The 13,259-nt window shown below is 38.9% G+C and overlaps 1 protein-coding gene across 2 annotated transcripts in view; it reads right to left on the bottom strand.

The window, feature by feature from the left end:
- The window catches only part of LOC121296950 (cytospin-A-like), a 62,914-nt gene that overhangs the window by 18,761 nt on the left and 30,894 nt on the right, over window positions 1–13,259 (bottom strand). For both annotated transcript variants that reach the window (XM_041222911.1, XM_041222910.1), the window contains exons 11-12: window positions 5,476–5,562; window positions 2,739–2,898 (exon numbers count right to left, since the gene is read on the bottom strand). In XM_041222911.1, the coding sequence (XP_041078845.1) occupies window positions 2,739–2,898; window positions 5,476–5,562 (247 nt within the window). The remainder of the gene's footprint in view (window positions 1–2,738; window positions 2,899–5,475; window positions 5,563–13,259) is intronic.

The following is a 13,259-nucleotide window of genomic DNA, read 5'->3' as shown; positions in this document are numbered from 1 at the left end:
AAAAAAGACAGTAACAAACTCCTTTTATACTGCCCCAAAATAAAACTGTCTTGAAAAAAGGGAACGACAGCGGATGTGAAAACTGCTCAGAGGAGATTAAATTACCGTTTGAAAATGACGACAGTAAATTGGAAAGCAGGCTCTTTCTTTTTCCTGCCACATTTCGCTAATAAAACGGCAAGGCCTGCTTTCTAATTGACACAGTGGTTTCCACAGACAGTCGGCCGGATTAGATTGGGCTGATTTGTTGTCAGTGGAAGAGGCTTCATTCGCAGCAGAATGGGGCCACACGTGCAGGTCTGCACACCACAGCTCTGCTTCACCAGGCACGTCTCACACAGAGGTGTTTACAAATCAAATAGGACAACTTGTTGAAGTGACGGGGGTACTGTTAAGAGACATTACTGCAGAAGAACACCTTGGACTGGAGGAGAAGGTGAACAGCATCAGATACCGTTGTGGTACATTAATCTTCAGTTCAAGGAATAAGTGTGCAAGGGAGGATGCAAGTTACACCTTTCGTTACAGGGCTGTGAATTGTTTATTAGCCTTCTGCTGCTCCAGCGATGAACTGTTCAATCTGATCGTTAAAGAATATAACTAAGCGAAAGCCTTATGCATGCAGGTGGAAATTTTACACAGTGTAATTTGTACTGATAATCAAAAACAGCACTTAAAATAAACATCCCACGCATTTTCTTCAAGGGTGCATTGTTAAGTTTCTAAATTGTGTGATATTTACAGCTTTACTTTAGGAAAAAAATTATGCTAATGTCATGTTGGATTAAAAACTTGTCTCTACAGTGAAACTGAAGTAATGCAATGATATGAAATAGAAAGACTAAAACAATAAAAACAGTAGGCACTCAATATGAAATAATGCCACTCGCACTGAAGAGAGAGACATGGCTCTAGACAGAGGGTGTACAGTTTTGTACCCACTTATGAAGGTTTCATAGTAGGTGTGGTATTACTCGAGTAACATCTTATAAATAATATTGTCAAGGAACTTTGTTGATGGGTTCAAGACTATAATATTGTATTATGTACTGTATATGTGTACGACCTAGAGCAGTTAATTGTAAAATGAGTTAAAGCAAAGACTTGGTCTGAGTCAGTGTTAACTGTAGCCAAGACTCCCATTGAGACTACAGGTAGAAACAGGTCAGGAGAGCAGGTGTATAGCAAGATGTCTCTAATTAGAATTTCCATTCCATTCTGCTCTTACAGTCTATAAGAAAGGACAGGATTTAAGACTTTGACGAGGGATGGAATGTGAAGTCTTTGTATTAAAAAAAAAAAAAAAAGAAAGATTTGTTTCCTTTTGAGTCTGTGACAGCACACTGGGAAAGCAGGCTTGCTAATTAACTTCAAATGAAGGATGCCTCTCCAATTATACATGTTGCGTTTGAAGCTTTGCAATGTACTCAGCTGACCAGAACAGAAGAAACAGCTGACACACACACAGGCCTGCACTACAACTTTAAGAACATTGGTTTCTCCTCACGAGCCATTATAAAACTTGAACTTCTCACTGCTGCATCCTTTGGGACTATAAACTGTTTGGAATGTCAACAAAGCAGCGGTAAACAATGAAAGATAAACAAGACACCAAGGAATGGTATTCAAGTGTAAAAGCCAACAGTTGTGAGGCAGTGCAATTTTAAAAACAGCAGAAGAAAAACGAATAATTATTTGTGCCCAATTCCCCACTAGCTAAGCTGTTAATTTAAATCAGTTGGAAAAATCGCTTAAAATTCAAGAACCACTTCATTCATTAGCCAAGTGTCTTTTGTTGTCAGTATTACTTATGCTAGTAACTGTCTCAAATCCAGCAATCCAATTCAATAGAACACAGGCACATGTTAATAGCCTTAACAAGCTTCAGCTGGCATTCTTGGAACTTTAAAGTCCATTTACTCCACATTACTTACTCACGTTAAGTAGCTAATGGGCTTCTGTTGTGGCTAACATGAGATAAATGCAGCGTTTTAAATATGTAGTTTCTATATATATATATATATATAAAACTTAAATAGGCAGAGAACATACTGCACATATTCCCACTACAGCTGAAATGTTATACAAGTGGAAACATCAGCGTTGAACCAATGTCCTTATCAAGTTTCATCACAACTGGATATGTGCAAGTATGACATTCGTACATACCCCTCCACTATATTCCCGTTGCAACCTTTATCAATAAATAGACATACTGAACACTAAAGGCTTCTGCAGAAAATAATTATTTGATGTCTGTAGCTCCTGTCTGAACCATCCTGCTCAAGACTTGTGTGCATGTGTCTTTTACAGTGGCTCAACTGGGTAACACCACATTTTACGTGACATTTATAAATGTCCTCAATACATTTTAAATAAAAGCATCTTAATATGAGCAGCCTGACTAAATGTAACCAGGATCTAAGCACTTCAAACCACATGCTCTGTATGCTGTAATGCAGTTTGAGGAAGAATTGTATGCTATGTGATAGCATACTATTATATGTGGAAATCAACACGTAGGAGATTATTGTAGATTACTGTACCTCCAGAGTTCAAAGTTAAAAGCTGCGATGTGACACATTATCTTGTAAATATGATTGTAATAGCAAATATTTACCAAGATAGTTTAGTCTCACCTGCATGTTGCTTGATCAGTCCAAGTCTGTGTTGGCTTACCAGTTTGTTTACATTAGTGTGGTTATCTTTGACTGTGCGAGGCTTTGTTGCTGGCTTACCGGAGGCGGCTGCGAGCTGTGGGTGTGACAGAGGCAGTCGGGGAGGAGGAGGAGAGAGACAGCTGGGGAGAGGCTGATCTCATCGTCATGAGAGAGGATGAGGATGCACCGTCTGGAGCAGAGATGTCACGCTTCACCTCTTCGCTGCTTCTCCGAGACACTGGGGGGGAACACCAACAACCACTTCAATGCACAAGCATGTTAAATTAACCTGCCGGTCGCTTCTCATCAGCCCTGTGTGTAAGAGATTGGACTTCATTGGTCTTCGATAGGAAAGGAACATATTGACACAAAATGATTAAGACCAGAAACAAGAGTTTTGAGATTTCCATGGAGGCCAACAAGTCTGTTAAGAGACTGGAAGATGTATGGGTTTCGCTAAAGTTCAATAAAGAAATAACGATCATACAATAGATAGGGGAGACCATTTAGCAGCCGTTCGTTCAATAGCAAACACACTGCTTGTGCATGTATGTACTGTAGCTGCATATTTATACCACGTTCAAGTGGACAGTTAGATATGTTGGCACCACAAAAAAAAAAAAAAGAAGCTTTTTTAAAACATGAATAAAAACTGTGGGCTTTGTCACAAACAGGGGCATTCATCACATTTTCAGGTGATGAATACAATGGCATTCCACATGACAAAGTATTACCTGTTATTTTACTCTAGTATACAGTGGGATGACTAGCCCTTTGTTATATTCACTTAATTAAGAGAGTGGGAGAGGGCCAGTCATTTATCAGGCTTGTGGTCGGGCAGATTGCCAGTGGGGTGGAGACAGCGGGCGAGTAGGAGATCTTCATTTCCAGCCTGGCTTCGTTACACTCCTCGGGAGAGAGGCACAATGCATGGGGAGGAGAGGTGGGCGGCTGAGTAAACTCCAGGGAGATGAGCATTTTGACACGTTGTTAATTAAATACCAACAGGCAGCCTTTTAAAAAACCATCCAGGATTCCTGGAAATCCATAATCTCCATTAACACAAACTCACACACTGGAATCGAGCGCTTTTTGACCTGCGCAGCTAGTTATACATGTCAAAAAGCAGAAAAACTGGCGTGCAGGTAGTGGTCTGCAGTAGCGTGTATCATATCTGCAGCACTAAAATCGACACTAAAATCAGAATAAAGGATCAAAATGAATGATTAAATCCCAACCGGACGCAGCTGTACTTAGCATAGCTTGACTAATACAGAGGGCAGGAAGGCGATATTTGATGTCAATAGCACTCTACATATTCTGTCTAGGCCTGCCACTTCTTTGATCAGAGGAAGACTTTTAATGAAATGAGCCTTGAAAGAAATCGAGAGATGACATCCTATTAGAAAAGGTAGCAGGAGCTTAACAGAGACGTCAAGCATCTGCCAGGCCGGCTGTGAGTCACAGGTTTCTGTTCAGTTGAGAAATGAGCTGCTGCTCCCACAGACACGCCAAGTGTACAAGGTGCTTGCATTTAGTGCCTCAAGAAAATATATTTAACTTCCAAACAATAAGGAAATAGTGCAGCATGCTGAATTGTATGCATCTTTATTAGGTATGTAAAAAGTAAATAACCACACAGAGCAGTTCGCATTCTCTCAGGTTTTCAAATGTTCTGATAAAGGTTCAACAGGAATAAGCAGGAACCTAATCTGGGATATTTTTGTACAGTTTTTTTTTTATTTTTTTAAACAGGTTTTTACAGTTGCATTATGAATTGTGTTCTTAAATATAAAACATGTTTGTTTTTTTTTGGTTTTTTTAATGTGCTTGTAATGAATGAGATCAATTAAGAGTTATCTGCACTACAAATCCCTCAGTTCCACGTAGAACCAGCTTGTAAATGTATTATTCACGGTTTGGTTTCCTTAGCAACAGGAATTCTATTTTAGTTGTTAAAGTGCCATCGCTTCATTAAAGGCACGTTATTGCTCTTCAAATCCCATTCAAATGAGATGCAAAAAAGCTGGTACACCCACTTACTGCATTTCTGTAGAATGGTGGTTATTACAAAATAAATAAACAGCCATGGTTGCACATTTATTGCGAACCTTTATTTAAAAAGACAACGTCCATGATGTTAATAACATCCGCATTTATAACAACATAGCTACCACTTCCTCTAATATTGCAATAGCTGACTGAACAGGAATCTAAGGAATTGTGCATTTGTTTGAGTGGATTAGTTTAACAGTGCGTTGAACTTCCCTAAATCAGTAGCTTAATGCAGTGAGCTACACAGTTTCACCTCTGGAATAAGTATTTCAAAGCACCATGTATTAGAAATCCAAACCCTTTGATTGGAGCCGGGAATCCGCAGTTCAAATCAACTTCTTTACACAGCTCCTGTTGAGGATTATTCGGTTGTGTATTGCTGCATTTACCAGTTTTTCTATGTGAATGTTGCAGGTTAAAAACTACTGTTTTGTCCAGACACTTCCTTAAAAGTAGTATGCATGTAAACCACAAGTTCACATCATAGCGTGACACTGTTGCCTCAAGTAATAAAACATTTCACCAGCAGTCACTTTGCAAACATTACGATGTGGTTAACTTTGACATAAAAAAACGGCAGTTAGAAATAATCAAATCCATGCCTGATTAATCGTCGTTGATAATCATTTGTTAAACCAGAAGTGACCGATACATTAATAACTCCGATCACTGGGGCAAAGCCAGTCCTCTTTGACATGTGTGTGGAGAGAAATGCAAGGATTTGTGGTCGGAGACCCCAGGTTTCCCTGCAGTGACTGACCTGAGATAGACTTGGAGGAGTCGATGGTGGGGCCCCTCTGCAGTGTGGATGCTGGCCTGCCGGTCGAGGAGGTTCTCATCAGGTGCTCTGTGAGTAGAAGGAACAGAATTTACTGAGCGGCTCCCTACTCCCGGTTCCCCTGTGCAGCAGCTTGGCTATCCACTCTACAAGTGCATCACAATACATTTCTTAAAGTCCACAGCAACCATATTCCTAAAATCAGTAGCTTTACATTCTCTCGGTCATGTGAGGCTGTGTCACATCCCTTCCTACCACATGATGAACCCATAATGTTTCATGCAATAATACAAAAGCTCTCTTAATCTGCAATGGTCCTTTTTAAAATTGACAATGGTGAGATTATGCAGGGTGAGACGACAATGTCAACAGTAACAGTCACCTCTACATTACTAGTTGATTCCGATACCACTTTGTGCTGACACTGCTGAAAAAAGCATATCTAATTGAACTGATGTACTATTAAAAGGAGGTTAGCGCAGCTTTCTCCTTGTCGTGATGACTCTGTGTTTGGGACCACGTTAAACCGTGGGGTACGGGGTTCAGCTACTGAAGCTTACAGTATGGTATTATGTACTGTATATGTGTGTATACAAAGAGACAGATAAAACTGAGACATGGCAAGTAGGAGGAGACAGAGCACGATCTATGGAATAGTCACAACTGACCAATCGCAAGACAGAGCAGTTAGCTGTAAAATGTAGCTTTTGGTTTAATTTTCACCTATTATCTTTACCACATGGGTATTTTTCGTTATGTGAAAGCTGCTATATCAAAGTTTAAATTGTATTGCTATCTCAGCTTCAATAGACGAAGCCTAACAATTCATCATCAGCGCCAACCCAGCTGTTTAAACAATGCCTGTCAACTCCACAACAGCCTGTCATCACTGGGAAATAATGTTTAAATAATGGAGTGATCGTCAAAAACACACCAACACAAAAGCAGTTTTACATTTCATCATTCCCCGCACTAGAGACTGTGACAGCCCCATTTATTTCAATGGTTTTGGAGTCAAGCAGTTTGTCTTAAAAACCACTGGTCTTCATTTTTCTTTTGGGTTCATTAAATACTGTGACATTAATGCCAAGCAATACAGCATGAGCAATGGATGATTAAGCATTAGTATTTATCAAATACAGTGCAGTCTAGGGTAACACTAAAAAACATGACCGTCTCTCGAACAGTAGCAAGGAATTATATATAGAATGTGCATTGCAGTATGTATTCTAGATCATTTAATGTAGTGGGAGGCATGTATTAAAACTGGAACGAGACACATATCGTGAAAAACAGCCAGGCATCTAGGTACCATTTGGGGTCATTTCAAGCTCAATTCTGGTAACTCAATGTTAGGGGAAAAAATGATAAAGACCTGCTTTTTCACTCTTAAGAGTTTCCCTGATCCCAAGCTCCTAAGAGCATCTGTTTTATTGGAAATTAATATTAACTAGCAAAAAAAAACAAGCACTACTTTTTTTTGTGTGAACTGGAAAACAAAGCAATCCTAAAGACTGTTGCTGTACTTGAGGTTCAGAGCCACCAATGACTTCATAACACCTTTAACCTTGTGAAGCCCAGGGATAAATCAGACACATATTCTACAGCTCACCGCCATGGGGAATGCACAGCCATGCTGTTCACGAAATGTGATTTGGAACAAACTACATGCAACAGCAGGGCAAACACAAACTGAGCAAGATTGAAAGGTCTTATTTCCAACCCGTGAGAGCAGAGCAACAGCTTGAAAACCTTGTTGACTGATCTCTCACAAAACTCAGGCATAATCTACATTAGCATTCTGCTTTACACTTGATGGATTACAGGAATCAAGCACACAGCTTAATTACTGTGTAATGGTTTTCAATCAATGAAACTGTTTTTAAAATGACTTCCACTACATTACAGACTTTTAAATGTAAAGGTGCCAATACTTTTGCCATGAACAAATATTTGAAATTGCTTAAATGCTTTTGTATTTGCTAATGTTCACTAAATGCTTGTATTTAACATGCTTTCTTGAATAAATCTCATATTAAGTGCAGGGTGCCAATACCTTTGTCTGCGACTGTATTTGAATCCTGTAGCAATATTTTCTGCTACATTGTCTGTGTCTAGACATTCTTGGTGGGATACCATTTATCTGCTGCCAAGATGTTTAAAAAACACATCTGAACTCAACCAAACGAGCAGAGAGATTTAAAAGGAAAGTCTCATCCTGAATTAGCCTAATTTATCACTAACACAAAGAGGTTACAAGAATATGCATTGCTTTCTTCAATAAGGTAATGTCATGTGATCTAATTTCTGTACATAGGATCCAGTATGAGAGCTTTGTGTTATAGGGTAACTGGACAATTTTATTTTATTTATTTTACTTTTAGTGTTAGTCCCCCCAACACACTCTTATTTATAAATTTGTCATTATAAAATCATGACCTATTGTTCTTTGCCTGGATTATCTTTTATCCTACAGCTTGTGATCTATGATCATAAAATCAACCAATTACAGTAGCTAATTCTTTTTTTTTTTATTTTATTACCTACATTTTCAATTCCGAGGTCTGCTTAACTTGATATATATTTAAATGCAGTCTGAAATACGTAATTGTGAATGCATTTAGTTGGGAAGAGAGAGATCACGGCATCAAACAACATCCCAATACAATCCACTAGACCTATAGCAAGCTGTGCGCAAGTTGGGTGCAACTATTCAGCAACAATCATGGTATGCAGAAAGATCTCAGTGACTTCACATAATAGTGGACACCTGTGTTCCTCAAATGGCAACATTTGCAAAAAAACCCTAAAAACTCTGCAGGGGTGTTCAGCATATTGTGATAAGCTCTGCAGCATGTGCTACTAATCAATGAAAACCTTCAACGCTGGACAAGACAAATCTGTTTCCGGCAGCTACGCTACTGGGGTTTTAATTAAGGCCGTACTTTTTTGGCCAATCAATGCATTATACAATACCAACTGAATTTCATTATCGAATTCTTTTTTTCTCTATTGGATTAGACACCTTAAATTATTATAACATGTTTTTTAACCCTATCGCTTCATCCCCACTGTATTGCAACGGCCATCCTAAACGGTGTTCATCAGAAAGCAGAGGGAGTGTTAAGAGCATACAAAGCTTGTCAGGCAAATAAAATCACAGAGCGTCTAATAATTTCATCAGAGTCTTCCATCTGGCAGCTATATTGTTATGTTAAAAATTTAATTTCCGATGCCTGAAAGATGGCATAAATCAATTCAGTGACAAAAGCCGATAAATGGATTGGAGCTGTGTAAGTAGCAGAAACTGCATCTGTCTCAATGCTAAACCGTATTATTGTTGAATTTTTTAACTGAAGCAATTATTTGTTACTTTCTGAATATGATCAAGCTGAAAGTTATATATCGGGCTGATTCAAAACAACCAAATATTAAAGTTAAAAAAAAAAAAAAAAAAAAAAAAACATTTCTTGAGCTTTACCTGAAAGTTGTTATTTTATACACCTTCAAAGGTTTAAAATTTGACGGCATCAGTCAACATGTTTTACTAGAATTTGAGAAAAAGTACCAGTGAGCAGCCTTGAATTCAAGGGAATAAATACTGAATGAATGTATCAGCTTTTAGCTCTAGCCTTGCTTGTCAGAAAGCTGGAGAGCGCAAAACAGTCCATCCTAGGGGATTTACAGCACCATGTTTTATGTTTTCCAGACATCTCAGCATCTTCTAATCTTTTATAGACAGACTTCTGAGAGTTCACAAGAGGTAGAATAATGGATATACACCTCATTACAAATGGGAGAGTTTGGTAAGCCAGTGATTACATATGATACACTGTTGCACACAAAAACCTGGCCCAGTTGATTAAAGAATAAGAACATGAATCAAAATACCAAACACAATCACCACTGTGATTAAAAACAAATTTGCAGACAGGAGGCAGCTAGCAGTGAGATTATCATACAGCAGTAAGAGTGAATAGCTTCAGATGTTTCTTCTTCATTACAATTCTCTTTTTTTATACATGTTTGCAATGGTTCAGAGTTCTGCTGCTCCAGTTCAGAGTTTCAAGTTTATTTTCAGCTATATTTGCTGCTGTGTGTTGACTGTGCTGTCAAGGTGCAAACAGAGTGGAAAAGTCACAGCGTTGCTGGACTTCCAGGAATCGGGATGAACAAAGCCAGGCAGGGAGTTAACAGCACAAAGCCTGCAGAGGCATTGGGCGAAAATCTGAGTACAGGGACAGCTGAGGGGAAACATCACTAATACAGAATATTGAAGCAGAATAATACTAATTCTGAAGGACTTCCAAAATCAATCAGTTGTATGTTTTAATCAAAGCTTTTCACCCTTAACAAATAAGCAACAAAAAACCACTGTAAACAGTGGTGCCCATAAGTACTGACGTCTCTGTTCATTCCAATAGTACTCCCCCTATCCTCGAGTAGCATGCAATATGTGTTGATTTGGATTACACTTTTTCAACACTGCAATGGAAACATGAAGATTCTTAGTTCACAGCCCAGCCTTGACCCAGTCCTAAATTCAACTGAGCACTACCGAATCAAGTTAGTGAGAAGAAGACAGTTATCAAGCACAGAGCAACCGAAACTGGTCTTTTCAAAAGCATCAGGACATGGGACTAGTGCATGAAGGTGATGCCAAATTTTAACAAAGTCTTTTGCAATGCTTTAAAAGACTTATTCAAATAGTTTGTCACCATCTGTTACTGTTTTTTTTTTTTTTTTTTTTTTTTTTTTTTACCAAAAAAGGCAAAAATAAAAATGTAACAAAGTTAAACATGTAAAAATACAAATCAGGCAACCTAACAATTGATTGAGTATCTGAAACCATCACAGGTGATCAATACTTCTGAGCGCCACTGTATACACTTATTTAAAACTCACCCATGCAACCCCAGGACATAGAATCACCTGCTGTAATGACAAATCAAGCAGCAATCACAAACCCCACACAGCAGCTCGAGTCATTGCAAATGCCGATTCCCCTCTCCCCATCCGCTAAAACAATAATTCCGTACAACCCCACATTCTGTTCAAACATGACCCACTTAAAGAGTAGCAATCCACGGTGTGGTAGGGAACAGAAAAACCAGAGCACTTGTTATGTTTGTCACTCTTCCTAGAATGATTTAAAAGGACATTTTGAAAAGAACTTTGAAACAGACTTTAAAAGTTAGAAGTGTAAAATGTTGTCAAGATGTTAACAATGAAAAGAAAAAATACAGGTGCGTTATTTAAACAGTTGCAGCAACACATGGGGACATGTAACCCTAATCCAATGGAACATAAATCAGGTCTCAGTATTTGTATGAGAGTGGCAGGAGTTTTCATTCATTTCCTGGGTGAAAACGGTAATAAATCTGAATGTGTGCAATTTCCTGAAGCTAATTAAAAGATAAGGTATTAATAACTGGGGCTGTGGTTCAGACACTCTTGCAGCGTCTCGAAGATGTGAGTAGAAGTCATGAAGGAATATAAGAGCTGGTTTGTTGAACAATTACAGTAGAAACAAAGAAACAACTGCACATTAAGATCTTTCTTTATATTCCATTAATTCTAGCCACAAGGCACTGGTGACTAACCTGGCTTCTCCTTGTCTCGAAGACACTGGACTACACTTAACCATGATAGAACAACACATGGGCAGTGTGGCTGCCTCCTCCATAAGTGAGGAATTAAGGAGTTGCCTAATTGTGATTGTGGTGAAGTGAAATCCATCACTCACACCACCGATCACTGCCCAATATACGCTTTTTGCAGGGGTACAAATGGAATCCATCTGGCAACCTCAGATTCCATCGAATGGCTTTCCAAACTCAAGATACAGCTATAAACTCGGCCCACTGATATTCAAATACCATACAAAAGAAGAATTCAATGAGAAAACGTACATACGCATATGGTAATACAGCAAAACTAAAACCATACAAAAACAGGAAATCCTGCAGGCAAATCAGGAGACAAGAAAAAAGAAAAAAAGTTGCTAATATTTGGATGTTGATTTTACAAGCTGGAAAACAGGAAGGATTGAAGTCCTCGTCCCTGGAGCACGTGTCATCTCGCCAATAATTTACAGTCTAGGAACATTGCCCTTCCAAATGTATATCAATATGGCAGAGCTTGACGAGACAACCTTTTAGCATCAACACTGCTGCACTGGATAATACCAATAGCAATTTCATTCTGAGCAATGACATTGCTGGATTTCACATTCGCTAATGATTCACTGATAATGTATATTCTAAGCTCTACAATGCTTAGTGAGCTATTAACTGTAATGCAGGCTACACTTAGTAGAAGGTTTTTTCCTCCAGCAGTAAATCAATCTTACTACTTCAGCCCACTAATTAATTCAAACTAATGCAAGTGCTGATGATGGCTGTAAACTGAAACTGAAGAGCTGTTTACCACTCCTCTGGTGTGAAATGCCATTTATGTACAATTCCAATTACTGGTCCTCGCCCTGTAGCCATGAGCTCTGGGGCCCTCCTGTCATGGTAAAACATCACTGCTCATCCTCTCATTGGGATTAACGACTGTTTGTACTCTGCAGTCATTTAAAAGGGCTTGGGTAATAAGCACGAACCAGCTACGTATTGCAGGTGCAGTGATGAATAACAGATATGCACAGTTACAATTATTCTGGATATTTATGTTGTAAATAAAGTGTACTGATTCCACATCTACTTGAGTCAGGCTTCTCATTTCCAGTGCAGACCTGGGGAAAGTCCGGATTCATCTGTCCAAATAAAAGATCTTTCAGTCACCTTTGTACAAACACATTAAACTTCAGTGTTGGATTCTGTTCCACCTGTTTTACAGTTGGACCTTTTCTTCAAAAGAAAAAGGTTCCCTTTACAAGGTGTCCTCCTGACCAGTCAAGATTAGCGTCATTCACTGAAGAGATAACACTATAACAAACATAGCATTCATGGCAACTTCTAAATCGCAAAGAGCCACCATTAGGCTCCAACACCAGTATGAAACAATACTACAGCAGCTATCCACTTAATAGATTCACATTAGAACATATTCATTTAATACTGAAAAGAGGGAAACATCCAACTGTAGCCATACAGGACAGTCATTGAAATGAAGACAAGGAGCGCTAATTTCCTTTACTGGCACTTTTTTTATTGGCAGTGATTCCACAACTGCCCCTCACCATGCCCCAGTACACTTGCATTGATCACTGAAGGAGGCCGGATGACTCCAATATAAATCTGGTCTCAAAGAAATCCATGAATGGAATCCTCTGCCTTTCAATTACTACATTAAATTTCATCAAGGTTTCAGACTATCTAATATTCCATTGCACTGGAACAAATGTTTTAATGCTCCAATGTGCTTGACATGTATTTATAAATGCACGTACTACATGTATGGCTGCTGTCAAGGCAATGGGCATTGCTGTGTGATGCACCGTCATGGAGGATTCTGTCCCGTTGGAGATTAGATTGGGTTATAAGCGCTATAAACCACAAATGTAGACAAGCATGGCTCTTTTGCATAGTGGTTAAGATGCTTGCTTGCAGTGTGCGGGGTGACCAATACACACCCAGCCTCCGCCCTGTTAAACCAGTAAATGAGATTATGTTGAAAGAACTTGTTTGGCTGCTTCTTTTATAACAAGCGGGTATATGTAAAGTGCTTGAGATGCCAGCAGTATTGAGTTTCTTATAAACACTACGCTACAAATAAAAATGCCTTTCCTCTAGGCTAAAACATCAATTCAAGCAAAGTCA

Source organism: Polyodon spathula, chromosome 22, assembly GCF_017654505.1.
Source record: "Polyodon spathula isolate WHYD16114869_AA chromosome 22, ASM1765450v1, whole genome shotgun sequence".
In the NCBI taxonomy this organism is placed as follows: Eukaryota; Metazoa; Chordata; class Actinopteri; order Acipenseriformes; family Polyodontidae; genus Polyodon; species Polyodon spathula.
This window is presented reverse-complemented; position numbering and strand designations above follow the sequence as displayed.